Consider the following 27,660-nt stretch of genomic DNA (forward strand, 5'->3'; position numbering starts at 1 on the left):
AAGTTTTTTATTTACATTATGCAGTAGCAAAATTTATTTTCAAGGAATCAATCCGTTTCAAATTTTTTATTAAAAACATAGAAATTATACAAGATGTGACTGATGCAACTGTTGTAGTAACTTCTCTAGTAAATGTCTGAAAACAAAGTTATTACAATTTTGTGTTCTAACATCATCACAAAAACCAGTTGGAGTATTTTTTACAACACATACGTTTATTTGCTGTATACCAATTATAATAAATAATTCAAAGGTTATAGTTGCACCACAAATTCCAGTGCAAAAGCATCTATGAACATAGAAACATACAAATTTTACTCAAATATGAGTTAAATGATAAAAATCCCACGCCAATTGAAATCAAGTTAATTGAAATAAATTGCTTACAGTTTATCGTGTTTTTGAGCTCTTACGCGATTTTTTTTTGCTTCTTTGAAAGTGATTACTTTGTTGCGTAGGAGCAGGAGAGTATCATTGTGCTTTGTAGAGTCATTCAAAGTTTCTGACGCAAACAATGCGGTTTTTGTTTGTTTTTCTTGAAATAAACCACTATGATGGTTCGGGTAAAAACCTACATGATACCCAAAAAATATATAAAACATTCTTTTTTTCTACTATAGTTTTTTGCACCATATATAAGAACAGTGGTAAAAGTAGAATTGTAGTATAAGAGTTGTGTATTTCCAGTACATAAGTGGTGGTACAACCCCAATAAGAAACTGTGGGGTGTGGAGTCCTAGAAAAGTTAAAACGAATGAAACAGGTCTTAGTTCGTTTCCAGTTATTTCAATTACTACAAAAATCAGAAAAAAAGCCAATTTGAATTTGAGTGTTACTACCGATAGCTTCAGTTGAGTGTTTTAAAACTGGATAAGCGCAATTAATTACAGCTTCGCCAATCACTTCTAGTAAAATGAAGCATAATTATTTTCATAAAAACTGATATGTACGCAAGATGACAACCTAGCAATAAAATTCTTTTTCGTCCATATCTCCAACAAAAATCTCCAACCCGAACGATAACATTTGAAAGTTGGTAATCTCTCACATATCGGCTAGTGACACTATGAATAAACAGCTCAAGATATATGGGGAGAACACTACCGATATCGTATAGAAAATCATATTTGAGACTTTCACAATAATTGCCGGACTAAAATTTTATAATTATTTTGATAATAAAGCATAGATTGCAGTGTTTCAACACACCTCCTTAGGGTACGCCGGAGGAAGCGAATTATTTTCGTCGGCTACAAATCTCGTACAAATTATTCGTGTCCTATTTGCATAGTCTTTGTCAACAAGTTTTTTGGCGTCTTTGAGTGTCATGTGAACAAGTTTATCATAGTCATAATTAAAAATAAAACATTCTTTGTGGATGCCACTAAAAATAATTAAACATTTAGGCAAATATTAATTTTGTATCGCAATGTTTCACTTGCTCCAATTTTTATGGTATGTAATGTTACTGAAGAAAAGCACAAGCTAGGAGTTGTTGCTAACAATATTAGGAGATAAATCTTGCCCTTTTTCTTTATGTCACTGTAATTTTTTTTCAAATGTTTAACTGGAGAGCAAAAAGTGTTTTAACAAATTGCTGTATGAGTGTCTTACTCAAGTCGGAATCCATTTAAAAATTTGTTTTTTTCGTATATGCTTTCTGCATTTAGATTCTTGCATTTCACTCTTTCATGATTTTTCAAGGAGAAAATTATTTGAAATTATATCGTCAAACGAAACAAACTAATCTAAACACATACAGGGTGATTCACGAGGAATAATGAGCCTGACCAAATTCTCGATGCAACCAATATTACATTTGTCGCAAAACAACTTGCGAAAAGTAATGGTGGTTGCATCGAGAATTTGGTCAGGGTCATTATTCCTCGTGAATCACCTTGTATGTCTTTCAACTATCAAATGTTTGTCACCTTGTAGTACAGTTGGAGACAAAATACTTTGGTCGTCACTTTTCTGACACTTTAATGTAATTCAAGCTTTAACGTTAAAATTAATGTCAATTTCAAATTAATGACAGCTACATATTATATCTTTCTATCAAAAATATGTACAACTTGTCATCTATGATTGACAGTAGCTAAAAATAAGGTTAATACTGTTAACAGTCCTAAAGCATGCTTTACAATTTAATGTCACTCAAGTGACATTGACGACCAAAGTATTTTGTCTCCAACTGTACCAAGTTGAGAAGTGTAAAATTTATTATTTTTTTTAAATGGAAATTACCAAGTCAAAATTTTGGTGAAAAGTTGGTAGCAGCTTGTCTCTATAGCCACAAATTTTGTTTGCTCTTTGTTTTTGTCCCTAGAAATTTTGTTAAAAAATTATGTTTTTGGTACACGCTCCGCAAAATGATACTTTAGCGAACTCATTTGAGTCCGCAAAATGCTATTTTAGCGGCCTAGTACTTTTTGTCCATTTTAGGGGACTGAAAGGTAACTTAGCAACACATTAGAAACATGATTTTATTGTAAAATTAACAATAAATTTACATTGAGAAATGGAAATGAAAATTACAGTTTTTGGCATTTTTAAAACTATTTTCAGAAAAAGAAAGACCTTTTTCAGTTAGGTTTTTCAGATATGAAGTGATGGATTTGTTTGAAGATTCTAGTGACGTCGATGTTGATGCAACCACGTCAACAGAATTCGCCACAGATGAAATTGATGCACCTGATTCTTTTTTTTTCTTTCTTTTCGTCCAGATAGGCCAACATCACATATTCATTCACGAGAGTCACGCCATTTGCCTGCTTCCAACCACGAAACGAAGCATAATCTTTTTCTTACTGGGCTTTAGACTTCGCCGGAAGCAAATCCGAAACAATTATTTTTGCTTTTTCGGAAATGAACGCCGAAACTTCACACATTTTCAACACAACCGTTTTTTCGATAAACAACTGGTTGCCATAATAACGTCATGACACCTACTACGCTTTCACACAGTTTCCACATTTTACGATTCAGAATTCAAATAATTRACATTTTCAGAAGATATTTTGCAGAGCTGATACCAAAAAATTATGTATGCACCACMTACGCAAAATGTTTTAGGGGACTCATCTCATTAAAGACTCGGCTCCTACATCGCCTCGTCATTAATTACGATTCGTCCCCTAAAACAACATTTTGCGTACTTGATACATAAAATACGATTATGTGTTCAAATTGAGATGTTGTCAAAATTTTGACTTCTATGAATCTTGTGTGCTTGTTTGCTCTTTGAAAGCGCTATAATTGAATACCTGAGGACAGACACCATTACCTAAGGTCTAAAAACAGAATTCAGTGCTAATAATTTTGATAGAAACACACCGCAAGTAAGTACAGCAGTGTTGTGGACAAAAATGAGGTTCTTACTACAAAGACTTTGCAGAAAAAGGATGTATACAGGTGCGCCAGAACTCGTGCCCCAGAGAAAAATGTCAAGTGCCGGCGGCAACAGATCGCCAAAAAGTGCAGCCGAAGAAGTAATTTTTGCTTGCATAAGAAAGTTAATAGACTCTTAAATCCACCAATCCCAGAAGGGCACCTTAAGGTGTGATTGAAAAATTATATCCCTTGCTAGGTTACAAAAATAATATCAATTTTCCCAGCTATTTTTTTAAAGTTCTGAAATAAATTTGATGTCCAAAATTCCGTGTTCGCCACTGTACCCTCCAACGTCGGCATTTACCTACCTACCTCTAATACATTATAGCCCTTGGTTTATAATTAAAATGATTATTGTCAAAAGGAGAGAAAAACAACTTCATGACCTCTCGACAAACTAAATAATGGTATCTTTTTTACAACTAGTAGTAAAAAAAAATTAAATGACTTAATAAAGTATAAGCTGACAATTTTAGAATTTTTCTAAATCCCATAGTATATTTTGGGTTATATTTAAATTTCCAATTTTAAATTGGAACCCATATTTTTTTCTTTATAATTGGTAGATAGGTATTCGTTTTCTTGGTATAGACATGCGCAATATGTTTTACTTTTACTAAAAATTATTGTTTAAAAATATTATAAAGTTGAAATAATAGCTATTAAGACAACCAGAGTTTTTAAACTATAAAACTCGTGTTGTCATCAAGATTTTATTTAACACTAATATTGAATCAGAAATTTTACTAAATTAAGAAATTATTATAAAGAAATTTGTGAAAATTGACAAAAAATATTCATCAACGTATTTTACAGGGTGTTTTGTAAATAGACCAAAAAAGGGAAAATTCTAAGTAAGATAAGATACCAGAAACATTAAAAAAAATGTTTAAATAATTCATATACAAGATATCCGGAAAGACGCGCACCTCCTTGAAAGGGAGTAATTGGGTAGTCCCCCAGAGTACTACCGACATTTATTTTTTGACTTTTGATATTTTTTTATGTCTATTTAATGATACTGATGATCTTGTGTGTATGTTTTTTATAATTATTTAATAAAGGTACAAAAAGTTTGCCAACAAAACCCACAAATAACATTAAGTTACAGTTTAGGATACAGCTTCCTTGTTTCCTCTTCTAATAGCCTGTAACAAAAAAACTTGAAAAATTATCTTTCTAACAGAAATAAATAGAGTCAAAGTGCAAAATTTAAATTCTCAAAACTTCGAAATTTTTATAGATAGATTTTTTAAACATTTTTCTTGTTGTCTAGGGCACCGCTCGATGATACAGTGGAACGGAGGTGCGCGACTTTTCGGACATGTTATTCACATATATTTTTTGACATTTGACATTTTTTTATGTCTATTTAATGATACTGATAACCTTGTATATGTTTTTTTTAAATTATTCAATAAAGGTACAAAAACTTTGTCAATAAAGGCTACAAATGTCGTTAAACATAGTTACAATTCAGAATAGAGCTTCTTTGTTTTTTCTTCTAACAGTCTGTAGCAAAAGAACATGTAAAAAAACAGAAATAAATACAGACTGGTTATAAATGATTTTCTTCTAGCCAGCTTTGGAATTTTTTTCCATGTAACTTTATTTGTGCCGCTCTACTTTTTTGAAAGCTCTAGTTCTGTCATTAGTGTCACTTATTAATTAATAATAAATTGTTGTTAATTAAATTTTTATTGTTTCAACTAATTTCCAATAATAATTAATAATAATGTATACTTTGGAAGAAAAAAGTTTATAATTGAAGTCTATTTTCGAAGTGGACGCTTAGTAAACGGCGATTTTTTAATTTTGAGTTACAACAAGTAGGTACCTCTATTCGTAAAGCGGCATTTTTTATTTTACATGGAAAATTCACAGCTGGCTAGATGAAAATCATTTATAACCACTCTGTAGATTCAAAGTGCAAAATTTAATAACATAACAAACAAGCTTAAATGCACCATAGAAACGGTATAAAACATTAGTGTTGGAAAAAAATAATAAAAGTAAATGAAATACGTGATCCAGTTTATTACTTCTAAATTATAAATTTTCACTACTGCGCTCTTGGGGTAATTTTTTTCTTGCTTGATTTATTTGGTATATGTATAACACATTCGTCGCAACTGTATCATTAATAATAATTATATTTTTTTGTGTTATTGTCATTGAAATAATTTTTAGTTTAATCTAATGCTGATATTTTCTGAAATCATTTGTAATCTTTCATTTGAATAAGTATCTGAAGATACAACCCTGGAACCTCGATAACATCTTATCGTTAAATCCGCCTCTGCAAAATAAAATTATCTACCTCAATCTCTCTTTATCTCCATCAGGTGGCAGCACTTTATTTTTGTGCTATCTTTGCGCATCCGCCTCCTTCGTTAAAAGCTGTCAGTTCTGCGCGTGCCGTAGTAGCGGCAGGTTCTTGGAAGTGTTTGTTTGTTTCAAAATGGCGTTCAATGGAGATGGACCTCATACAAAAAGACAACGGACAGAAAGCGACTCCGCTAATAACAGAGTAAGTCATTTTTGTGCCGTTGTCCTTGCCGAGAGCCTCCCTGTTCATGTCATTGTACCATCATAGAGGTTAGGGTTGAAGCGACCACTTCCAACCTGTCACTGAGGGAATGTGATTTGTCCTCAAGTTTTTGCACCGAGGAGAAGGCACTTTCCCAATTTGGATGTTTTCGTGAATGAACATGCCGGTATTTTTGCTTCCGGAATAAATTTTTTGGAAAAAAGTTGAGTGACAATTGTGACTGTGGTGGTTTCGGGGCGACTTGATCTGGGAATTTTTTCGGTAAATAAATGCAGTGTTTATTTCGCTCGCATTGATTTTACTTGAAATAATCGGTTATTGATCTTAAGGGGTGCTTGATTTAATTCGGTCTGTTGCTTCCGTGACTGAAATCTTTTTGTATCAATTTAAAAATTATTATTTATACCATCTGTCAGCTGTCATTTGTTGTTTTTTTTTGGGGAATTTACTGCTGTTGGGATGAATGGACAAGTGCCGGCCGATGACCCAAACAAGGCTAACCAGATGCAGTTCATCGTAGGTCAATAATAATATTGAACCGATTATCGGTTCTAACCTCAAAACAGGTTAGCTCTCGTGGCTAGAAACAACTCAAACGTGCGTTTGTGACTCAACAAATGGATTTTTGGACTACCTCCAAATACTTGTCAAATTTAAAATAAACAATACTTTATTTTATTTGGATCATTTCCGTCCGGGAATTTAGGCACTTTATCGTAGGTATTTTGTCCACGGTTCTGGCCTCGTATTGTTACGGGAGAGTTTCTTTTAAACATTCCTGTCATTTTTATGTATGGATTTGTGGGTAAAATTAGGCCAACGAAGCAGCTGTGCTTGTTATAAATAATCCTGATCTGGTAACAACAGATTTATTACTGCTCTAATGTTTCAAAGACATGTGGACGTGCCTCGCCAGAAGTGTCAGGTTCAACTCCTGTATCGGAGAACCTGTCGGTGAGGCTCATTCTCATTGGTTTAGCGCCGGCTTAGATACGGCAATTAGGAAAGCTGTCAAGAGTCTAGTCTTTTATTTTAAAGAGGTTGCTGTCATTTCAGGAATGTGGGGTTTATGGCAATTACTACTAAATTAATTTGTCAAGTGGGAGTGGGATTGCAATATTTTTTTTTACTGCTAAAGTGGAATTAATCTCGTATCTCAACTGGGATTATAGTAATCTAAACTCTTAGATAATTCCTAATATCTAGAGCACTGATTTATTTTTTCTGAAATTATAGATACATACCTTATCACTGTTTTTAAGTGTCACACCTTCGATTGTAGTATGCACATTCTCTTAATTGCTGTTATTAGAATTATTTGTGAAAGTAAAATAATGGAAACTCTATGTGGTTTTAAAATTTCCATTTTGTATTTGTGATTTATTTTGTTTTGTCACTATTTGTAACATGTTTTAAATAACATTTTCTTGTGGATCAATAGTTTCTTAAAATAGTTTTAATTAATAAAAAGAGAAGGGTAGATTTTTTTGTACAACTGGTAATTTGTTGATCATTTTCTAATAATTATAAATTAAAAATTAAATAAAAAAAATTTTGTTCTGCACTTTTCTACCATTTTTACGAAGAACATCTTAACTCGCTTTTAAGTCTGTTATTGTAACACTGAATTTAACACGAGTAAGTCAACTACCCGTACATAAATATACGTAATTGTAAAGCATGTAATTTTGTCTTCAAGCTTTTAATTTTTAACTTGATGTTTATTAAAGAATAACTTGACAAAAATAGTTTTTGGAAAAAAGGTTTCAGAATCAGTTCTTTCTATTATCATTTTAGAAAACTTTTTTTTTTCGTGAATACCTAATAGGTATTTTCTGTAACTTGGGAAAAGTTATTAAATAATTTTTTTTGGAGTTGTCTATAAAAATATAGACGGTGTCGCAAAATTAAGGCATTCTGAGTGCGGAGCCTTGTAGGGGATAGCCCTTGGAGTAAAAATATAGGTACAAAACAATATTACCCTCTACAAGGTGTTCTCTTTTTAACTTTGTTTAATCGGCAACATTGCATAAGCTGCATTTTGCATCTTTTCGAACCTCAGTTAAGCGTTGCTAAGATGCTATATTAGGTTTCCATGAGTAATTAAGAGGGCAATAATCTCAGTAAACTTTTAATTATGAAACAATTTGCGTTGCCCGCCATCAACTGATGAACTGAAGTAGATATATGAGATTTTATTTAAAAAGAAATTTGTCTTATTTATTTTATACACTTTATTGACTAATAAGTAAAGTAAAGTTTTAATTATTCAAAATTTCTGCTTCCAACTGACGGTAGGTATGATGTGTTGTTTTTCGTTAACAGTTCGGGCCACATCAAAAATACGATTTCACAACTCGGAATGCCTTAATTTTTAGACACCTGTATAACTAAATAGGTACTTTAGTAATTTCTACATGGGAATTCGCTGAATTGCTTATTTATAGGTTATATCGACACTCCCAACGAAAACTATAGTAACTCAAAAGTTACAATTTTGGGAAAAATTGCATTGAATCTTTGATTGTTAATAAAAAATCAAGGACTTGTTTAATATTATCGAAAATTGTTGAGGGTTTATATTTTGGTAATAATATTGTTTAATCAAAAAAAAAACATTTCTCATTGTTTTTATATCTTGGGCCCTACATAAGCCATCGTACTCAAAAACCAATTTTTATGAGTTACTATAGTTTTCGTTGGGAGAGTCGATATGACAATTTTTCACTTGGCAACTGTTTATAGCAGAAAAATTAAAACAAATCTAGATTTAGGAGGGGACATTACTTGCTTATCACACTTATCGGATTTCTAAGAATTTATTAAGTTTGAAATAAAGTTACGTTTCACAGTACTTTGGTAAGATCCTACAAATTTGGGGTTAAAGTCGACTCTGAGAATCAAAATTCAAGTTTTTGTACTATCATTATTTGTCAAATGTAGGTATACTTTTCATATCATCTAATATTTACTGAAGCAGACATTGTAATAATTGATGATGTACTAATTTGTATGTTAGAGAATGTTTTAATGCGGTAGACAGTGAAAAAAATTAAAACAGATGTTGGTGTAAAAATTGTTTTCAGAAACATAATTTTTCGAAGTTGCTCTTACGCTTTAAGCATAATGGAAGGAGCACCAAAACCCCCTCCTCTGCCAACAAACAGTTTTAAGTACTTTTGTTAATGATAAATGATGCAATAAAATTCAATTTTATGTTACAATTAAGTATGGGTGTCTTGGATATCCACTATTAATTTAATATTTTAATGTGTTAATATTAATTAGAATTGATCACGTAACAAATATTTGGGAGATTGGAGCGAATAATTTTAAGAACATAATAACAATACTATAAAGTTTCGTGAATGTTCCTCCTAATGAAAGGAATAACTTAAAAATTAAATGAGTACTTTTTGATGCGTGATGACTGTTATTGTATAAGTGGAAAATTTTACAAATGTGTAAATACATTTCTATTGACAAGCACTTTAAGTTGACGTGTAAATTTTGCTCAATTAAGAATTTGTTGTAGACTATGGTTATAGATAAATTTGTCAAAATTGACAAAATGCCAAAACAAGAGTGTTTTATGTAAGATGTAAGATATAAAACACAATATGATTGAGGGCGTATTTTATAAATGAGCGTATATTAACGGCAACATAAGAGATAAGCTAAAATGCACCATAGGAACAGTATAAGATGTTAGTGTTGGATAAGAAACTAAAATTGTAACTCTAGATTTATCACTTTTGAGTTTGTTTAAGATAAAATAAATGTTAAAAATCCGAATAAACGGGTTATTTTCTTTGATCCCGCAACCGATTAATTATGTATTACATAAAATATACTGGCACTTTGTCATGTTATATTGATATTATTGTTTTTATTAAAAATAAATACAGAGTGATGCTAAAGTCCTACACAATTTTTTTTTTCGAAAAATGCTCGAATAAGTCAATTTTACATTTTAAAAAGGGACTTTTTAGCGTACTTTTTTATTAAGCTTTTCTAAAATTTACCTATAATTGATCTGTTCGAGCATTTTTCGAAAAAGTGCAGATTAGTGGAGATATGAATTTTGTGCAGGACTTTATCATCACTCTTTATTAGATTAATTGAACCCGTTGTGTGTGATGGTCAATGTCCATTCGATTGTTCATAATTTAATGTAACTTTTGTAAACATTATCAACGAAATTTAGTGTAGTTCCGAACCTGAGCCCATAGAACATGATGCATTAGAAAAGTTGGGTCTTTTCTCGGAGTACTCGGCCATGCTGACAAAACTAATAATTATCAAAGTGCACTGACTCAATTAATTGCACCCGAACTCTGCTTCTGGCAAGGACGCAATTGGCAGTTTTTATACTTAAACTAATCTGTTTTATTCTTTTCTAAATTGTGTTACGATTTCAAAAGATTTATTGTCATAAATTTTAATGAATGGTGCTATATAGGCTTTGTAGAAAAAACAAATTTAAGGTACTTAGACGCGTTTTATTCCAGGATTAAATTTTGCATATTATAAATATTTAACGAAATTAAGAAAGCATGTGTAAATGTAGAAGGCACCGTTGCATAAAATAAAAAATAAAATATGTAAATGTGACACAATTGTTGCTTTTTTAGCAGAAAGGTCAATTTTGCTTTCAGGGTAGCCGATTCACCCTGTTCTAGCGTGATGTGCCAAAATTATTTCAATTGTTTTATTAAGTTTCTCATTAAAAACAAGTTTTTGAAAACGCGAACCTAGGGTTGAATCTTCAAAAATGTTGTAGTTTTGTGAGCTACATGCATTACAGTTAAATTGCTTATTTATTTTATCAGGTTTCGATGTCTATTGAATAATAATTTGTGTATTTGCTGAATAATTTTGTTTTCATGTTAGATTATAAATCATCGCAGAGGAACGTCGGGAAAGTTTAAATTTGTCACACATTTTATTTTTTTTATTTAACTTTTTTATTACATAAAAACAAATTTTGTTCTATATATAGTGTTTGAGGAAATAAATATTCATATACATGTCTGTCAGCATCGGGGAATTGAAGTTTTGATATTTTTTTATTCAATTCATTCGAAATAAGTCGAACTTGTTAGGACCACCAAATTAAATTTAAATTAGATTTTAATGAAGTGTTTCTTGTTGTTTCCTGAAGGATGTCAGCATGTGATGCGTGACATTTTGTACTGGTTGTAGAGTAAAACGTAATGTTTATATCTTTTTTGTTTGTTTCAGGGACACACAGGAAACTACACAACTACAGAAGAACCAAGAAGAAAAAGACAAGACGAAAGCAAACCAAATCACGTCCTTTTGTTCACTATTATTAATCCCATGTATCCAATCACCGTGGTAAGTATACTTACCAGAAAAAATATATTTTGTCAGTGGAGATTAAGCATATTTGGCACGAGTTTAATTACACTATTTATTTGCATTGAGAGACACTATTATGAACTTGATATAGCGTATGGTGCATTGTATATTAGAGATAATCACAATCAGTCTGTTCTAGCTTAGAGTCAGGCGTGATATATCGTTTCTAATCATATCACTTCTATAGATGTATTTGATTTTTGTTTGCTGGATTATATTCTCGAATTTGATTTTTTATCAGATAATAAACCATAATAACAAAGTAACTTGTAAGCGTGATTCATAAGTTTTCGGCGCCGATAAGTACAATAAATATTTGTACAGTTTCGTATGCTTGTTTGTTATTTGAAAGTATGATGTAGTATAAAATACATTTTCATAGTAATGTAGTAAAGCGCAAATTACGTAGAATTTTTTGCATCACGCGTGGGTCTTGGTAATGTACTACTTAATTAACTGCTTTATTTCGTATAAGAAAAATTTCTATTTTGCTAAGAGTAAAAAGTCGTGCTTTAGTTGGTTTTTGCAACTGTGGAAGTGTCTCCTTGAACGAGAATAACATCAATAATCGATACTCGATACAGCACAATGTTTGAAATGCGAAATTATAACGGGAAAGATTTTTTTCGAATGACATGAAGTAGCGTAGCTATATATTTTTTATGTTGGTAAAAATGAGTTTGAAAGTTAGATGTTTGTGGCAAGACCGGAATATACAGAATGTCACCGGGTTGGGTTTACAAGAGGAAACATTTTTTTATCTTTGATTTTACGCCAAAACTGCAAAGGAAAAACATTTTTTGCTTCACCTGAAACGATCAAATCTTTCATTATTCTGATTCAGTGAAAAGAAAAGTTAGTCTTGCTCTGCTTTTTAAGTCCTATCACATTGGCGGTTTTATTTATTTGACAACATTATGTCACTTTGACAATTTATTTATTAATTGAATAATGATAGTTCTTGTTAAAAATGACTTTGTTTCTTATCTTAAAGTTATTTCTTTGAGTTGTCATTTATTAAAATTATGTTTTTTTACAAACATTTTTGTTATTTAAATTGCGTAAACTCATTTGTCAAAGTGACATCATTGTCAAAATAATGAAAAAAATTAATTAAGTCCAAAATCAAGAGAAAAATGCACCTCTTTTTCTACTGAGTTTGAATAAAAAAAATAATAAATATATCGTTGTCCTATATATATATATATATATATATATATTTAATTTTACCATTTAAAGGTCACTAATGGACTTTTTCTACTCACTGGGACACCCTGTTAAATAGGAATTTATTTGCTTCACTTCCAGGAATATACATATCTATAATATTATGTATTTGCAATGTGGTAATAGTACAGGGTATTTCACGAGTGATAATGAGCCTGACGGAATTGAAAATACAACCCACAATACATTTGCAAAGTTAACGTGGATATTTTAGATATCGGATTGTTTGAAAAACCGAATTATGAATCCACGATAGCTTTGCTTAGATAATTTTATTTGTCACAACCATGTCAGAACTGACATTAGCAAAATTTCAAAATGCATTCGAACGATGAGAAAACAGATCTAATTCTCATTTATGGCGAATTTGGGAAAAATGCTTCTTTTATAAAGACAATGTTTCCTGTATAGAAAAGCTCCAAAAAGGCTTGAAAGTGTTTTCCAATGGTAGATAGACAATAACCTTAAAAATTGTGTTTTCTGTCTTGTCAATTTCTTTGTGTCAGTCACGCGATAACTAGGTATGTTTTATTAATTTTAAAATTCATAACCAAAATCCATGAAGCCTATGCAAATGTATTGCTGGCTGCAGTTCAAATGTGGTCAGGCTCATTATACTCTGAAATACTCTGTATATTATTATACGAATTTTATAAGAAGCATTTTGTCGCACGCACGTGTTTAGGACACGACGAGCGCAGCGAGGAGACAAAATGCCTTATAAACGAGATATCATACAGTATTTTTTCTACTTTGCACTTTTTTAAACAAAAAATAAAAATTTTGGAATGTAGGGATTTTGCGGCAGTTGGCGACATTGCGTGGTGGCTAGGTGGCTATGAAATAAATTAATTTGAAACGTCATTATTTTATTCCTAAAAATGAATTTCGAAGGTGTCGAAGACGTTTTGCAATGTATGGCGTTAGAAATACCGACCTTGACGGCAAATACGATGAACAGTTTACTCCCTGTGAGATCACACGCCAATATTCAGTAAGTTGACGGCAAAACCTACCTAACCACAAAAGTCTCAAAAGTAACAGTAAGTACCTTTTATTTTACTTTGTTCTATGATCTAAAGGTATGCGTAAGCACCACTATAATCATGTTCATTCGGAATATTTTTTGCGATGATTAATTAAACCAAACACAGCAAGAATTTCGTATTTGAATAATTTCATTTGCGTTAGACCGATTGACACTGACAGTTCGATGGAAAAACGGTTAGGTCGCCAACATTATAAGACTAAATTTCCCTCTTTTTAGTATAATTTTTATAGCACTGTTTTTGTTCATTACGAAACTCAAAACAGTTTCGTAATGGACCTTAGTACGAACGCAAAGTAGAAAAAATAATTTATAGAAGTTAAGTAACATCATCTTAATTAGTTCTGTTGAATAATAATTTCTATTTACGTCAGGGAATTTTGGCAATTAGGATTCTCTATCTTGTTTTTTTTTTTGCTTAAAAAGGTAAAAACAATTTCCTACAACATTGCATTTACCACTATAAGTATGAGTAATTAGTATTTATGCTGTTTCTTTAATTATTTTAATTGAATGTAATGTTCTGATATGAGTAATTGTGTTAACAATGGATCACAATTGTAATTAAGTGATTAAACTTTAATGACTATTAAAAATTGACATTTTAGGTTAAGTTAATGGATTGTTTCAAATAACTAGCCGAATAATTTCTTAGTAAAATAATCACACTTATAAAATAAGTAGAAAAAACATGAAAATTACATTTTGTTTGTGAGAAGATCAAAAAAGTCAACATTAGATGGTGCTGGGGCTGGAAGTTCTCAAGGTAAGTTGTTCTGATGCGAATGGGTACGACAGAATAAGAGATAATGACACATGAAAAGTGTATTGTGAAAGGTTAAAAAAAAAATCTCAGGACCACAGAAAGGTGCATAGAACTACAGAATGACAGTTTTAAATAAACAAGTAAATTTTTTTGCGCTTGAACTTTTTGGTATTTCTGGGTTAATCAAGAACCTATTTACACATTTACACATACCAATAATTCTAGTATAAATAGTCACTTATTCCCTATTTGTGTGCAGAAGTAAACATTTTACATTGTTAGAAGATGCGAAACTCGATGAGAAAGTACTATCGCAGGGCACAGAGACACAACCTCCGTTGAATTGTTCAATGACTGAGATCAAAGAAGGCTAACAAGCTTTTGCGAGAGAACTTGAAATTTACCATAATTATGTATAATGTTATAACAGTTCTTAAAAAAGAAACAATAAGAGGGCTCAGAATAATAATAAATACATAGTCGGTTATATCAACTCTTTAGTACTGTTGGTACACCATTCTTGGGCAACCCCTCAACCATAAAAAATTAAATGTACTGTGTGCAAAATTGGAAACATTTAAAATGTTTAAAATTACTCTTCTTAAAAATGTATAACACAAAAACTAAGACAGATAGGAAAAAATTGTTACTACTTAAAGAAGAAAGTAAAAACTAAGGGTATAATAATTTTTTATTGCATTTGTAAAGATGAAACACGTAGAATTTTGTTAAAACTTAAATAGTTTAAATGGAATATCTGATTATTTTTCTGTTTTTGCATCTAATAGATTCTTAAATTGTTTATCTAAAAACATACTTTTAAATGCCTTAAATCTCTTAGATGCAGAATCAATAAGGGGTGTCTATAATTTTTTTTAAGGTATTGAACTTTTAACAAACTTCTTAATTTTTTTAACATTATTTTTAACAAATGCAACACACAAGAAAATGTTATAGCCTTAAAGTGTGTATTTTTTTTCTTTGCGGGAACAAAAAAACATTCTACTTCTTTCAATTTTTGTGTAATAAATTTTTAGAATTAGAGTATGACGACTATGTTATTATTGATTTCAGTGCAAGCAAAATTGTCGTCTCAAAAAGCTGGTAAGGGTAGCTCTGATCAGAGACTTATTATTGTTTATTTACGATAGCATAGTTTGCAATATGAATTTATTTTTTCTACTGTTTCATGTTATCACATGGTCGTTTCAAATTTATTGAACTGTGTGGTCAATAGCTTTAGGCAATACTTTGTTACCGTATGTCTCTTACCTCTTTATTTAATTTCTATTGGTATTGATTCTGCTGACACGACAGTGGAATTCGTATTTTATTTCATCATTATTTTTAACGACAAAATCTAAAAGCATTCGTTTTTTTATTCTTAATTAAATTTTGCATGTTTTTCCTTGTTTTCTTAAAATTTCTCTCTAGTCTTCTAATTAAAGTCGCGAAATAATTTGAAGGGAAAACGAACAAAAAAGGGTCATTGAATTAGGTGTGCTGCGTGGTGCAGTTTAAATTTTTTTAAGTGAAGTAGAAAACCAATTGAAACCCTTTTCAAGTTGAAGTCTCTGGGGAGCTTCATTTCTTTTCTAAATCGAGCACATCAGTAATGTTCTCGAGTAAAATGCGACTGATGTCTAGTCTCGTTTATGAGTCTAAAAATGTCTATGTGTCGTTAGTATTTTCTTTAGGCATAAATGTTTTTTATGTTACAAAACCAGTCATAAACATCAACCGTTCTACAAATTTTGCCGTGAACCAGGAGATCAAGTAGCATGTTTTCTGTTTCCACGGGGTGCATTATTTACGATGTCGTATTAAACCCAGAAATGTTATGGGGATGTCAGAAACGAGAAATTGATGCAAAGTTATTATGTCGAATGAGAAAAAATGGAGCAAATCGATAAACATAACGGTGCGAATTAACTATAAATTATACATATAATTCTCTTAATTTAGGGGAACCTAAATATTAAATTGAACGTAAATTACCTTCGTTTATCTCGAGTTTTATAGCTTGTTTATAATTGAACTGTATGCTAATGAATCGCGATCAATTTTCTTTTCGATTAGGAGTTTCCGAATAAATTTATGTGCATATTTTGCCGCAGTATTTGTTGTTACTAACGATTTATTCTGATAATTATATCGGCTCTAAATAGCCTGGGATAATATTGTGTTACCTGGAAATTATCGAATGTAATTTAACACCAACGCTGGTTATCCATTTCATGAAATTTTACCGGCATTTTAACGTGTTTGTACAAATTGAAATTAATAAAATACTAAGGTAGGATTTATTGATTTGCTCAAATTGAATCATGAATTTTTTGTCACGAGATGAGACCTAATAATTATAATAATTAGAATACTTTTTGAAATAATTTATCTCCTAAGTCTCCTTGGAATTAGATAATTTTGAGTTCCATCAATTAGTTAGGGGCCTTGGGAGAACCATCAATAAATGACAAAACGTTGGCAATAAATTCATTTCAAATTGAATTAAAAATAGAAGATGTGTTCGCTCTGAAACTGCTTTGTAACTTACTGTAACAGATTTCATCTTTAATTTTCCAGTTAATGTGAAATTTTGCGATAGATGTTGATTTGATAAGCTCTCAATTCAGAATTACTGACGTCTTCAGCCAAAGATGAATCGAAACGATGGAGTATTTATAGTGCATTAGTTTGCGTCTGCAAAATTTCAGACTATATCTATGAAAACCACTCGTGAATGTTTTCTACTCGTGAAAATGATTTATCCGGATCAAACAGATGGTTTTTCTATCTTTATTCGGCAGCATATTTTTGAAACGTATAAATAAATAAATATACCTTCCTACGTAAAGGTGGAAAGCTTTAATCAGGTCTAGAAAATTGAGGTCGGCGTTGTTAACGCCACAGAAGCGATTTTTCTCAATGACTATTAATAAATTTTGAACCGATTTGAAAATGTTTTTATGTTGGACGCAGCTGGTTTTGTTTTATTTAGCAAAATTGCAAGTAATAATCATGAGGGAGACGTTTCGTATATTCTTTTCTTATCTTTTGACAATTTGCAGAAGCTTTCTTATTACGCTTTCTGCAAGGTTTGGTTGTTTTTTTTAGTTGTTGCATTGTGTTCTTTTGAGTTTATTCGGAGTATTGCCTATTCACTGAGATATGTTTAGAAATATGTGTCATGTTTGTTACGTGTTCTTGGGTCGGTCTTACGCCATTTGATCAGCGTTGTCTTTTAACACACCTGTTCAGTCTTATTAATTTTAGTGCACCTGACATTGCGCTCATAATTCATACAGATCCACTTGCTATACGGACGCTGTTTATGATTTCGTACCAGAAAAGCTCTCCCATTCATTTTATGCAGATGTAAAAGTGCTTTTATTCCGAACACGAAATTCTTAATAACAAATCTAATTTTTTATTTTGTGTCAGGCTGTTGTCTGTGTATGTGAGAACCATGTTTTTTTATGATAATATTATTTTATTTTTATCACAGATGCTTGTGTGTATTTTATATTTATCATTATTTATGACCACTTGAAAGGTTTCAAATGTGAGAATGACGGCACTAAGTTAATTATTCAGTTAAATTTGTAAATTCTACTTGAAACATACCTATTGCACGGAACATTCACTAGATTTGCATGATGTTTTTAGAGCAAAATTAATTTTTCATAAAACTCTTCACTGAAATGTAATAAAATTTATGAGAGATCATGAAAATAGCACATGAAATTTTAAATAGGAACTTGACATTAATTTTGCAGAGAATATGTTTTACTGAACAAATTGTTGATGACGTCAGGGGATGATTTGGTCAGTGATTGACTGTATTCACTGACCGGACACAATTACTATTGCCAACTTTGCATAAATTTACTATGTACAATTTTCCTTGCTTGACTTGATGGACAAATGCAACTTTAATGGAATCACCTAATAACGGGATTATGGCTGTTGCATTTAAATCTAAATGCTTTATAAAGTATTGATATTTGTCGTAACACTTCAATCTGCTGTGTTTTAGTTCATAAATCTTTAAACTTGTTGTCAATTTTGTCAATCCGGCGTCGTAAATCACTCATTTTTACCACACGGTGTTCGTTGACGGCTTGGCAAACAACAGATTTATGTGCCGAGATGGAAGGAATTATTCACATTATGGAAATATTTGCATTTTGTTTTATGCAATAATTTACAGAATTTTATATCGTCTAGGGCATGCATTAATTTATATCTATAAATTTTGATTTTGTAGCTGCATCGATTGCGATCTGACCTTTGTTTTGACGTTAAAGAGTGAATTTTTAATTTTTTTTAGCAATTTCCGTACGATAAAAGCGTCACAGTTTATCATTGTCTGAAACGTCAATTTTCAAATGAATGATGGTGATGAGCAGGATGGGCGTCACTGAAAAACTTGCTGTTAACGCGAGTCGAAATTAGATTTAACTGGAACACAAGCTTCTTTCGCACGTAAATTAGGACCTTGACAAATATTTCATTAGGATTGTTTTGCGTGTGACAAGACTGACACGTTTTGTCTTCATTCGTCGATATTTGAGGATTTTATAGCCGGAAATTTGTATGTCCGACGAATCAGGTGCAAGCTGATTACTTCGTACTTTGCCATTGTGCAGAGCTTGGCAGATTTCCTTTGTAACGAAAATGCTTGCAAATTGATGTAATGAAATCTATACAATGCTACATTTTATTAGGGAAACTGTAAAATGTAAACCTGAAGAAGACAAGATATAACAGGAAACAGACATTAAACGTTTTTTGGTTAATTTTTCTTTGTTAAAGAAATCGCAACCTTCATCCAAATTTAGTGTCAATTCAAGAAGCTTGTTGATGTTCAAAGCCTTACCTACTTAACGGAAGTTTGTTTATAAGAAACTTGAACCAGATGTGATAATCTGCATTGTAACATTATAATTTAGTTTTGTCGTGTGTAATATTATCTTTTGTTTACTTTGTGTGATTATTTAAGCACAGTTTGTTTTTATAAACAGGTGTGTTAACATTTTATAGTTGTGTATTGTACCGACATTTTGAAATTTTTGGTGATTGTAATAAAGCTTTGTGTTTTTTTTTCAGGATGTTCTACACACGATCTGTCAAGCAAGTGGCCAGGTTTTACGGATCGTCATATTTAAGAAAAATGGTGTACAAGCTATGGTTGAATATCCTTGAATACATATTAATTTGTTTGAAAAATTCGATTTCTACAGTTGCCCTAAGACAGATAATTGAACTTGTACTTTAGATTGAATGTATTATTTTACACTGTCACGGGTAACATGTAGATAATCGTTTTTATTTTCGCACTAATTAGCGTTCATAGAAAGTAAGCATGACTTTCCTTAACTTTCCACACATTCGATAGCGTAGAATCGGCCGTAAGAGCAAAAGAAACATTAAATGGAGCCGACATCTACTCAGGATGTTGTACTCTGAAAATAGATTTCGCTAAGGTAAGTCTCTTTTATTATATACCTAGTTTTTTATCGCTTGAAAGCTATGCTAATCCGTATATTATGTCTGTGTCGTTATCATAGTAATTTTTAAGAAACTGTAATTGCTTCCTTGTCATAATTAGCCATAAAGCATTTCGTTTCTTGCAAAAACCGGCTTATGAACGTCCGTTATATATTTTGCCGCATGTGTGTTTATTTACACAGTCATTTTATGTCTTTTAGTGTTTATTAGAGATATAAACTTCCTTGCGGCGGTTGGTTGCGAACGTTAATTAGAGGGTGTTAGCCAGATCCGGATTACATTCGGGATGGGAAAAATGAAAACAGAAAGGCTTGAAATTGGTTTTGAGAGGCGAAGTTTGTAAAACGATTTTAAAAAAATTCAATTTTGCAATTCTGCCACATGTAGCTGCGATTTAGTGGACTTATTAATTTATAGTTTCATAAAAGTCGAATTACCTGACATAAACGCTAGAGTTTTAACGCGAGTGTAAAAGTGAATAGTAACTACATTCATAGGGAAATGAATGAATTATTTTTGCTCCGAAAATGGAAGCTTTTGTAAGTTTTTTGAAGATAAATTATGCTTAGAAAACTAGTGTGGTAACAGCTTTTATTTCACCTTTTTGTAATGGATGCGTCATAATCATAAAATTGCGTAACGCGTAATATGGCTGGTTATTAATTTTTAATTACCTTTTCATTAGTACTAAATTACTTATTAGTTTATGATTTATCATTTGCTGCTGGATATTGTTAACTTTACAACCTATTGTCCAGTAGCCGCTTTGGAATTAAGGTTTTAAAAAAAAATAACATCCTGGTGAAGGCCTTTGTAATTTCGTTCAAAAGTCAGAATTATTTGTTGTTTAACTTGTTAAAGCCAATTTCATTACAGAGAATCGTGGCAAATAACGGTTTGTGATCAAATATCCTAAACTGAACCAGTTTGAAAGGCACAAATTGTTTAAATTTGCATGAATCAACACAAAACAACTCTACATGTCGACAAATAAAACTCCAAGTTTAACCGCCTTTGCATTTTCTAAATGGCAAGTTGCACCAATACCTGTTGGTTGTTATGATATTTCCAAAAGCGTCACGTATTTAAATACTTTCAGTTGCACCGTTCGAGCAATGACTTTACTTTAGTATAAGTGGATTAGAAGTGGAATTTTTCAATAATTATCGCTTGATGAGGTTTTGTAAAACTGGATTAAGAGGACGTCAGATGAAAACGACAGCTTTATCATTGGTTAATCCTTCAATTTCTGGTGCGATGCGGAACGACATGTTGACATTGTCGTCACAAATCCTTTCATCACATAAGTATGAGGTTGATTTGTCTAATTTCCGGTGGATATACTCGTAATTCGTTTTTGGGTTTGTGTATTTGTGCAGTAAGGAACAAAATGTCATGAATTTTTTATTTCTCAATTCTTGTAAGATTCTAAATAACAAATCCACTCTCGAACTTGGTCTTATTCGTATATTTTTTTCGGTATAAATCTAACGGTTGCTTTTTGTGATGCAAGGATGTTTGTAATTTATAGAATGTGTGCGTGTTCTTGCTTATAATACATTATATAAATCGCGGATGGATAAATTGATTCAAGTGTTTATTTAAGCTTAGTACTTAATGCCACATCAAATATAAAGACCGTAATACGCCTCAGGTCTTTAATAGCTCGTTAAAATATGTGATCTATTTATTCTAAGCAGCTGATGGTATTGAACGGCGGTTAGTTTTATTAATACCGTATGCTAAAATTAATTTTAAATCGGTTACAGATTTGTTAAAGAGACAGAACTTCTAAAATAAATAAGTTGAGAATTAATTAAATTTTCACTGTTCGTAGAAACAAATTTTAATTAAACTTTCATAAACTTGCAGTTAGGAATTGTAAAATGTACAAGAAGATAATTTGCGTGGTTACAACACCGTTAAGTTTGTTGGGTAAAAAATACATTATTGAATATATTAAAGCTGTCAAAACCTCTTGTCTGGAAGTTTGGTGGTTATTACAACTAGCTGATTTTAGCTTCGTTTGTAGCATAAAGTGTGAAAATAAAGTCATTATTTATTATTATACATGCTGGAATATATGTATTTATAAAATACGAGTATACATTTGTCCGCGGATAGGTGACACAACTCTTGTAATACTGTAATAGATAACAAATTCTCGATTTAAATTGTTATTTTTTGGGGTTTACCACTGTTTGGCTAAAATATCTTGGAATTTAAAAAAAAAATAACAGTTTTTTGTAAAGTGTCTTTTATGTGGCAAATACAATAAACAGTTATTAAGAAAGGTTGTTTAGAATCAACATCTAGGCCGGTCTAGATGGTATAGGGGCTTATCCAAATTTTAAAAACATCGGTCGACTATGATTTTTAAATTTTTTTTCAAGATAGTTGTTTTTGGTAACGAATACTTTAAAATGATTATATGAATAAGTGATTTTTTTTTATTCATAATGAATGTACTGTTAAAAATAAAAAAAGATGATTTGTGAAATAAACATAAAAAATTTTTAAAAATCGTGGTTGGCCGATGATTTCGAAATTTGGGATAGGACAAAATGGAGAATTTTAAAATTATGTTAGATTGGATTCCAAAAAAATAAAATTTAAATCATGATTTTTTTTATCTTTTACAAGAGTCACATATAAACTGTATGCATAGTGGAAAGTCTCTCAGGTTTTGGAAATGGTTTTAATTAATTAATTAATTAATTAATTAAATGACTGCATTTAGGCACAGACAAGTAACAGTGTAAGTTCCAGTTTCATGTATTTCAGTAATATTAAGCTATCAAAGAAACATTAAGAAAATTTAACTCGTATTATACATTTTCTTCTTTATATAGGGTGTTTTACATAATTTTACGAGGCCTGCGTCTCTAAGATGCAATCAATAATACCTACGTACATAATCCGATACGAACTCGATTCCAAATTTTAAAAAATTGTATAACCTTCTCTAGTTTGTTTTCGCCTTACGGCTCGACCTGTAAAGTACTGGCGCAGCCAAAAAATCTTGCTACCGGTATAATATCGTAAATAGCTATTTTTGAATCATTGTATAAAAGAAGGAAACACGAAAATATACATTTTACTCATTCAAATAATTGACATAATTGTTTTTACTTTTAACAAGTCATAAATCTTTTTTTCGCTTTGCGGATACATAAGAAATAAATAAAATTGTTCTCTGATAAATAAATATTTTCACAGCGCTCCCAGTTTTTTTTTCGAGATTCCTGGTGGTCCACCCGTGACTGTCTAGTTGAGAATGTTTGCGTTGCTCTGGTCTAAATTAAATTATACGTCGTTTATTTGGAACTTGGTTATTTTTAAATCAATATAATGCGTTCACATTTTTATACGTTGTTTATAAATTAAGCTAATTTATTACTATTTCTTGATGTGGAAATTCGTTCTCATTATTGTGAATGATATGTGGAAGAACAACGGGACTACAAAGTACCGATTTTTTGCATTATATATCACCATACTTAAAAACCCATTGAACGACGCTTTTTCCATCATCGCCAACTTAGTTGGATCTTGGGGAAACAAGCGTACGACTAAGTGTTGATAAATTTATCAAAGAGTAGTACGAGCGCATGTTTGACACAATTTATTATAGGTTTTTGGCAAAATTTTGAATATGAAATGTTTTTTTGAAATAGTGATTTATTGTACTGGTTTGATTAATCATATTTATACTGTTTCAAAATAGTTACCGGTCGGTTTGATTTTTCCGGAGTTGATTGCCAAACTAGCCGTTTTTTTTTTGCTTTATTTCACGAATTCTGGTCGCACTTTTTATTATTTGGTCAAGTTGAAGCGAGCAAGGCCAAGGCCGGTGGAAGCCATCATCAAGCGGGTCTTTGACCAGGTGGGCGGGTTTGACGTGCTGTGTACTAATAGCTTAATTTGCTATCGGTTGCATTCTTCTTCCTTCTTTTTTCCCGTTGATATTCATCGGTGGTCGATCGTGGCACGTGGACGGAAAAATAAAACCACGTGAATATGGCCATCTTCGCCGAGGATATTACATGCGAGAGCATTAATAGTAAGCGCAAGCTGGCAACTTGCCAGGAATCCTGTATTTTGATTAGATCATGAAAATAAACACATGTTTGCATGTTCAATGGATACCGTGAAGTATACAAATTGCTCGGCTCCAAGTTGGAACCTCCGGAATACCCATAATATATTACGATTTCTTTTATTGATCTTAACGGCGCCGGAAATGAATTGGAAGATATCAGAACGGAATTAGTTAATTTACGATTTATTAAGCTTATCAGTTTTGAGAACTTTCTAGTAGCGGATTATTATAGTTTCTGAAACTTTTCCGACTGCACTCTATTTTTATCCGCGATTGAAATTGCGTGGACGAAGCATCGATCGTCTAGATGTTACGTAACATCTGTCTGTGACTCGGCTAAGTGAAACGCTTAGTAGCAGGAATAATTCCTGCAACAATCGAGCGGCTCGTTCCGATTCAACACGAACATTACTCAGCTGGTGGAAGTATACTGTGTGTCTCATGCCGGTAATCTCTGCAGTTCAGGGATGATAAATGTCTCGAAGAGCAAATGAAATGTGTCGAGGTCTCGTCGGAAAAAAGAAATGAGATCAGCAGATAAAGGAGTTAAACGCGACGGATTCCCAACAGGGCAAAGTTCGAGCTTAAATGGCAAATTTACTTTTAAACTTGTCCGAAAGACAAGCTTTTTGCTTATGAAAGTTCATAGCTGTGTCCGATACGGACGGTTCGAAGCAATCTCTTTACTTTATACTCGAGTGAATTTCATAGAGTGCAAGTGATGTAGATTGCTGCTTAGGAATTGATTTTGTTGCGAATTTGTCAAAGTGAACATAATTGAAGAAGAGGGCTTGCGGATGAAAATTAAAGCAAAGCGGCAATAACATTTGTCGGCTTTTGTCGAAACATGCTGTAGTTTTTCATAAAAATATATACTCTTATAACCAAATAAATTTGTTGATTGTAGTTTTAAATGATGAAATGAAATTTTAATGAAGCTTGTTTTTGCGTAACGTTTGCAATAAGTGATGTTTTTAGAAAACGATACATTAATTTTTACTAAATTAATTGCTATTACTATTTACTATTTTTTTCAACATTGGAAATTCTACTAATGCATCACTATCGAAACAGTATAAGATATTAGTGTTGGAAAAATTTAGTTAAAATTAAAATTAATATTAAATTACATTTTTGTTGCATGTTGAAATGCTTAAAATCAATTTTTAATTGCATTTAGTTTCCATATTTGACGTTTTTTTATAATTGCATACATACAGGGTGCGCCCAGAACTCGCGCCCCAGAGAAAATTTTCAAGTAAGGTAAGATACCAGGAACATGAAAAAATGTTTAAAAAATTCTATCTGTCAAAAAGTTTTGACACATATTTTTTGACATTTGACATTTTTTATATCTATTTAATGATACTGATGATCTTGTATATGTTTTCTTACGATTATTTAGTAAAGGGACAAAAATTTTGTCAATAAAAGCCACAAATAACATTGAACAGAGTTACAATTTAGGATACAGCTTTCTTGATTCCTCTTTTAATAGCCTATAGCAAAAAAACTAGGAAAAATAATTTTCTAACAGAAATAAATAGAGTCAAAGTGCAAACTTTAAATCCTCATAACTTCGAAATTTTTCTAGATAAAAGTTTTTTAACATTTTTTCCATGTTCCTGGGATCTTACCTTATATGACATTTTTCTCTAGGGCGCGAGTTCTGGCGCACCTGTATAGGGCTACGAGTATGTATCCAGTGTTTTTCAATCTTTTTTATGACGCGATCCCTTTAGTATGTAAAAATATTTTGCGATCCCCTACCCTCTGCTGTTACTAACATGTGTTTTATTATATTACAAAAAATTAATTAATTAATAATTAACTACAGAAGCTTTGAAGTGTTTAATTCCATTTGCCAATTCCTACTTGTGCGAGTTGACGTTTTCGTCAATGGAACAAGTAAAAGGCAAACAGAGAAATCAGGTAAACTTAGAAAAATATTTGATTCTAAATGTAGCAAAAACGGATCCGCGATAGGAGAAATTGGTTAACGAAAAACAGGCGCACACTTCATATTAATATTAATGTGACTCTTGGGTATTTTTTTAAAATTTAGTTTTTAATTTAGTTTTTTTTTCTACTGACACACTTCGCGACCCTCCGCGAGAGGCTTCGCGACCCCCACTTTGAAAGACACTGATGTATACTATTAAAAAATTCCCTTGATAGTCTAGGTGCGGAAGAAATGTTTGGTTCTAATGTAGTGACTTGCAGAATATTGTTTTACTTTCTCCAACAATGATTAATTAAATCTAAATATTTAGTTGGGTGTATTGTTTACTCTTCAAGTTCCAAATTGTGTGAAGTAAATTAAAGAAATGTGGAGGAATGTAATAATGTACAGGTGTTCTTTTTTTATTGTTACAAATTTAAACAGGTGATAGAATATTTATTTTTGTCTTAGAAAAGACAAAAGTTGTCTATGAACATGATTGCATTGAAAAATAACTACCATGTAAGGAAGCTACACCTCCTTGAATATTCTATCATCTGTTTTAATTTGTAACAATAAAAACGGAACGCCCCTTATATTTAATATGTGTATGTATTAATTAAGATAGTGAATTATAATGGTATAAACGAATGTTTGTTTTGTTTATAATATTTATTTGTTTTTTTACAGTAAATATACAGGGTGAGTCTTGACTTACACGTAAATTTTAAGGAATAATAGGTTATGACAAATAATAACTAATAGTAAAAAAAGATAACATTTTTTTGTTAAAGCTACCAAAACACGAATTCACACCGCTTACTAATTAACAAAATTTTACCACGATAGTAACCAATTTTATTTTTTAGTTCGGAAAACCTGTTTTTGAGGACTGAGTACCCAAAATAACCATTTTGCCTACTATTTTATTGAGTCCGGAAAAGACTCATTTTAGGGACTCAAATGAGTTTCTAAAACAGCTGTTTTCGAGAGCGTATACAAAAAAAAGTTTTTTAGTTACCGAAATACACTATTAGACTTTAAAATATTTCAGATAATAGAGAGTTTTTGTAAACCGTTTAGTTTAACGTTAACTTTAACGACAACGTCATTTAATTGTCGTGTGTACGTCTTTCAAGGGCAAAAGGCGTATTCCGTCAATTCAAGACGTTTACGTAAACGTCGTATTTTTTGGTTTCTTAGCAACGGCCATTTGTCGTAATACGTTAAACTTTTTTACGGTTTGCAAAAACTCTCTAATGTGTACTGATGACACCAGTGCCGACATTATTACATTTATTCACTCCACGCTTGTCAATAGCTAAGTGAATCGATTCCCTTTACTTATCCCACCAGGTTAGGTGGTATTTTTTATTGATATTCAACAAAAATAAAAATGTTTTATTTAACTTATTTTTTATTTTTTGCTTATTATTGATCATAATCTTTTATTCCTCAAGTTTATGCGTATGAGTTAAGAAGACTCACCCTGTAGAACATATTGAATGGTGAACACAATTTAGAAAATATTCGTGATGGAATAAGTGGACTTTAAGAAAATGAAAGATAAACAGTTTCACCGCTTTGTGTACCTGCTTGTCAATTTCTTATTCCGATTTGAGCACATATTGTTATACATGACATATGAATATTGTATTGTCTAGTTTATAATTCAATGTAGCATTCGACATCAAAAAATAAATGAATGTCATGGGGTTAAGCAGGTTTTATTGGC

The 27,660-nt window shown here is 31.4% G+C and overlaps 1 protein-coding gene and 1 pseudogene across 1 annotated transcript in view; one reads left to right on the forward strand and one right to left on the reverse strand.

Moving 5' to 3' along the window:
• Positions 1-31: 31 nt before the first annotated feature.
• LOC123014813 lies at positions 32-1,671 on the reverse strand (annotated as a pseudogene).
• A 4,128-nt stretch (positions 1,672-5,799) lies between these two features.
• The window catches only part of LOC123014125 (heterogeneous nuclear ribonucleoprotein L), a 79,418-nt gene continuing 57,557 nt past the window's right edge, over positions 5,800-27,660 (forward strand). The window contains exons 1-4 of the mRNA XM_044413030.1: positions 5,800-5,923; positions 11,189-11,305; positions 19,480-19,565; positions 19,760-19,856. Coding sequence (XP_044268965.1) covers positions 5,855-5,923; positions 11,189-11,305; positions 19,480-19,565; positions 19,760-19,856 — 369 coding nt within the window. The 5' untranslated portion in view covers positions 5,800-5,854. The remainder of the gene's footprint in view (positions 5,924-11,188; positions 11,306-19,479; positions 19,566-19,759; positions 19,857-27,660) is intronic.

This window comes from Tribolium madens, unplaced genomic scaffold (assembly GCF_015345945.1).
Source record: "Tribolium madens isolate multiple individuals breed KSU strain unplaced genomic scaffold, Tmad_KSU_1.1 Scaffold_97;HRSCAF=244;Tcas5.2_LG3a, whole genome shotgun sequence".
NCBI classification, from domain to species: Eukaryota; Metazoa; Arthropoda; class Insecta; order Coleoptera; family Tenebrionidae; genus Tribolium; species Tribolium madens.